Here is a 4,078-nt window from a genome sequence, read left to right as displayed (position 1 = left end):
AGCTCAAGCAACCGCACTCCCCCACGGCCTGGACACAGTCACGGGGACTATGGTTCCGCAAGGGCGCTCTGGTGATCCCGAAGGAGAATAATATCCGCGAGGAGTGCATCAGCCAATACCACGACCCCCGGAGGCCGGCCACCAAGGCGCACTTAAGACCAGAAGAGCGGTCGAACGCTTCTACTGGTGGCCCACCCTAGAGGAGGACGTCAGACGCTACGTGGAAACCTGCGACTCATGCCAACGTATGAAACCTCTCCGCAGGAGACCAGCAGGACTGCTGCAACCACTGCCTATTCCAGCCGAGCGACTCAAACACTGGGTCATCGACTTTGCAGTCGCACTGCCGCGAACACCAGACGACAAGGATTCTGTCCTCGTCATGGTCGACAGGAAAACGCGGTACACGCTGCTACGGGCCTGCCCAACCCATTGCCCAGCGCAAACGGCAGCGGACATCCTGCTGGAGGCAACCTCTACTTTCGGCAAGCCATACTCGGTCATATGCGACCCGGACAGCCGTTTCAAGAACAAGACGGGGCCTTTCCACAGCACGCTCGCAATGGTGAACTGCGAAGTCCATGTGGGTACCGTGGATCACCATGAAACGGTGGGACTCGCGGAGCGCACCATCCAAGCTGTCAAGGAGCAGCTGCGGCATTACATCAACGCTACCCAGACCAATTGGGCCACACTCCTCATCGCGCTGCAGAGTGCCCTCAACAATGGCTTCTGCAAGTCGCTGAACACCACACCCAACTATCTGGCCCTGGGCATGCACCCAGACGCACCACGACTGCCCCCGGCAGCGGCCACGTCACCACTCTCGCAACGCGCAGAATGGCTACGCATCGAAGCGGAAGCGACGGCACGCTTGGAAAAGGCACGCCAAGCCATTCTCATCGCAGCCAACGCGAAGCGACGGGACGAGTCGTTCCAACTTGGGGACCAGGTGCTCCTCAGTACAAAGCATCCATGGTTCCAACACACTGCGGACGGCGTACGGAAACTCATCCCAGCATGGGTGGGACCCTTCAAGGTCCTAGCAGTCCCCAAATGCCGTCACCTATCAGCTGGACCTACCAGAAGACATCAAGTGCGCGGATACCTTCCACGTCAGCCTTCTCAAGCGGTACCATCCGGACACCAGAGTCATCCGACCCCCGCCTACGGAGTTCGTCGACGGCTTCGAGGAGTTTGAGGTGGAAGCGATAGTCGGCCACCGCATCCGCAAACTGAGAACGGGCCCACGAGAGGAATACAGAGTCGCCTTCAAGGGCTACGGGCCGCACTACAATCGGTGGCTCCCCCTCCCGAACCTGGAGGGCTGTCACGAAGCCATTGCGGCATACCACGCACGCAGACATGCAGGCATCGGCGAACGCGCAATATCCCAAGGTCGGTATCCTCCATCCAGTAGTCGTCGAGCTCTTGTTTTTTTATTTCTCTCCGTGCGGTCACCCGCGACCATGCCGTGTACTGTGGGGTCACCCGCGACCAATGTTGTGATTTTTCGTGGTGTCCCCCGCGACCCAGCACTAGTTTTGGGAGCGTGTTAATGAGCGTTCTCAAGACTCGGTTTTGGGGCGTCCTTATGGGCGTTCTCAGAACCAGTGCCTACTCTAGCCTTGAAAATAAAATATATAATGCTTTCCAATTGTGAGGAGCGGAGGCTAGAGAAGTTCTCGGCGGTGGCGGTCGTGTACGCCGGGCGGTCGTTGCACACCAACGGTGGCGGTCGTGTACGTTGGTGTAGAACGGGTGCGCGGTGTGAAAAAATCTGCTGACCCCCGAGCGTGTGGGGCGCACCGTTGCAGAGCCCACCTCGGGTACCTCGCGAGTAACGAGCGTAAGATGTCAAGAAGCCGCGCACAGGGTGACTACAGAGACCCCAGCAGGTGCTAGTATCAAGAATGATCAACTTGATACTCCCTCCAAAAACCCATGCTATGCTCAATATGCCATGAGTGCCATGTCCTCTATCCTGTATAACATATCCCGTTGGATTTACCCTACTCAGCTGCGGGTTTGTGTAGGCAAAGCTGCAGCAGGAACCGATGCACCCGCTACCTAGCGGGTCCCCCAGGACAATCTGTCCGCCAACAAGAGCCTCCCAGCCCGCTTCCCACGCATCCTGGCAGTCATCCTACCCACAAGACCCCTTCTGACAGGTGCTTATCCATAATGCCCCGTGTAAGTAACCACGTATACTATTAGAGCGTTCCGGTTGTCGCGCGTTTGTTCTGACGTTAGCTTCGCCCGTTCGTTAGGTTCGTTTGTACGTTAAACCTTGTCGAGCCAAGGTTTATTTTTTGAGGGGGGGGATGTTAGGATTGGAGACTGGCCAAGCCAGCCTCAATCTAGGAGTTCAGGCTACAAGCCATATGCACACTGCTATGCAGCATGCATATGCCTTGGACCTCTCGCTAAGGCCATACGCACATGGCTACCGAGCCATGCACGTATACACCTTAGGCAACACTAACGTGTGTACTTGCAGCATCGTTGTCATGCAAGGTACATCAAGACAACATCCAAGACCTATTCAGAGCCTACACTTCCTTAGGGTTAGGGCCCTTCCCCTAACCCCCATTCCGGGCCTCTACTCAGTAGCCTAGGACGGTTACATCAGGTACCAAGCCTACAGGAGTCTATTGGAGCCTACACCCAAGACCTACACGCATGCGTCTGGCCATGACATAGACCATGGACTCCGTCCTGCGTCGTAGATAGTCTGTGGACTATCTAGTCATGTGCACACAGTACCGACGCGCACAGGTAGCGTAGGGTAGAGTCCCGAAGCCTAGAGGAAGCGTTCCTACAAAGGGACAGTGCTTGGATAGAGTCGGGATCTTGTCATCTTGTCAATACCGATCTCTATCACCTCGCCCAGAGTAGTCTGCCACATTGCCACAGCAAGGCAGCTCATACCTGCCCTATGCTAACGCATCTTGCATAGTGCACTCTTAGCTGTCATACTGACAGCCTAACACTCGACACCACGCCACCCAGGCCAGTGCCCCTCAGTACACTCACGAAAGCTGCCCCTGCCCCCTTCAGAGACAGGGTCCACCCGACCCCTTCAGAGTCAAGGTCTTCCGGCCTTGAACTTGGTCTTCACATCGTCGTTCACTGTCGCGTCGCGTCGTTGTACCTGCGTCTTGTGTACCTGCATCTTGTTCTCCACAATCTTGATGTCTCCTCCCGTACAGCAGTGGTATGGGAATAGCGAAAGGCACGGTTACATTCGCAACATTTGTACAGATAGCACAGATGTTTTTTACTCAAGCACCCGAAAAATACATCCCGATTCGGCTATCAGTAAGCAGTTGTTGACCGACATGTCGGATACAAACAAACTGTAACACAGTTTCATACTGTTGCATCCTCACGAGGTGTTCAGCACAGAATTGTTTCCTAGGTTGGACGTCTCACGGACAATTCCAAGACTAGTGTCATCACTCAGCATCGATGCTTTGCGGATCGTCTCTCACGTTCGTGGAGCGTTAGCGCGTTGCGCGACTGCGCGTACGCCTATACCAGCGTGTCGTCTAGCGTGGTATGCCGCAATAGCGTCCTGGCAGCCATTCAGATTCTCAACGGGTAGCCACTTGTTATAGTGGGGTCCGTAGCCTTCGAATGCCACCTTGTATTCCTCTCTCGTGCCCGATCGAAGTTTCTTAACGCGGTGTCCGATCACAGCCTCTACCGTGAATTCCTCGTGACCATCCACGATTTCAGACGGTGGTGGTGCCGGTTTTCGCGTGTCCGAGTGATACCTTTTCAATAAGTGAACGTGGAACACGTTGTCGCACTTAATGTCTTCAGGTAGCTCCAGCGTGTATGTCACCCTGCTGTTAGCTTTGAGCACCGTAAAAGGTCCTGCCCATGCGGGTATGAGTTTACGCACACCGTCTGCTGTATTGCGGAACCATGGGTGTTTAGTACTCAGGAGTGTTGAGATGTAGCCTCAGGAGTTAGGATTATGTGTGTGTGTTCGTTGTTGCAGAGCGGTTGGATCTGATCTGAGGATTTCGCAGTACTGTTGTGGCGAATGATGCCATCAGTACATAAGTAC

At 55.0% G+C, this 4,078-nt stretch overlaps 1 protein-coding gene across 1 annotated transcript; it reads left to right on the top strand.

Moving 5' to 3' along the window:
- Positions 1–247: 247 nt before the first annotated feature.
- On the top strand, positions 248–3,217 carry LOC149809633 (uncharacterized; the record flags this gene model as incomplete). Its single annotated transcript, XM_089994726.1, has 3 exons — positions 248–952; positions 1,074–1,300; positions 2,986–3,217. Coding segments are annotated over exons 1-3 (1,164 nt in total), but the record flags the coding sequence as incomplete, so codon positions are not given.
- Between the last annotated feature and the right edge of the window lie 861 nt (positions 3,218–4,078).

Source organism: Nuphar pumila, unplaced genomic scaffold, assembly GCF_984573655.1.
Source record: "Nuphar pumila unplaced genomic scaffold, dmNupPumi1.hap1.1 HAP1_SCAFFOLD_950, whole genome shotgun sequence".
NCBI lineage: Eukaryota > Viridiplantae > Streptophyta > Magnoliopsida > Nymphaeales > Nymphaeaceae > Nuphar > Nuphar pumila.
Note: the sequence above shows the minus strand (reverse complement) of the source record. Positions and strands in the feature narration are given on the sequence as shown.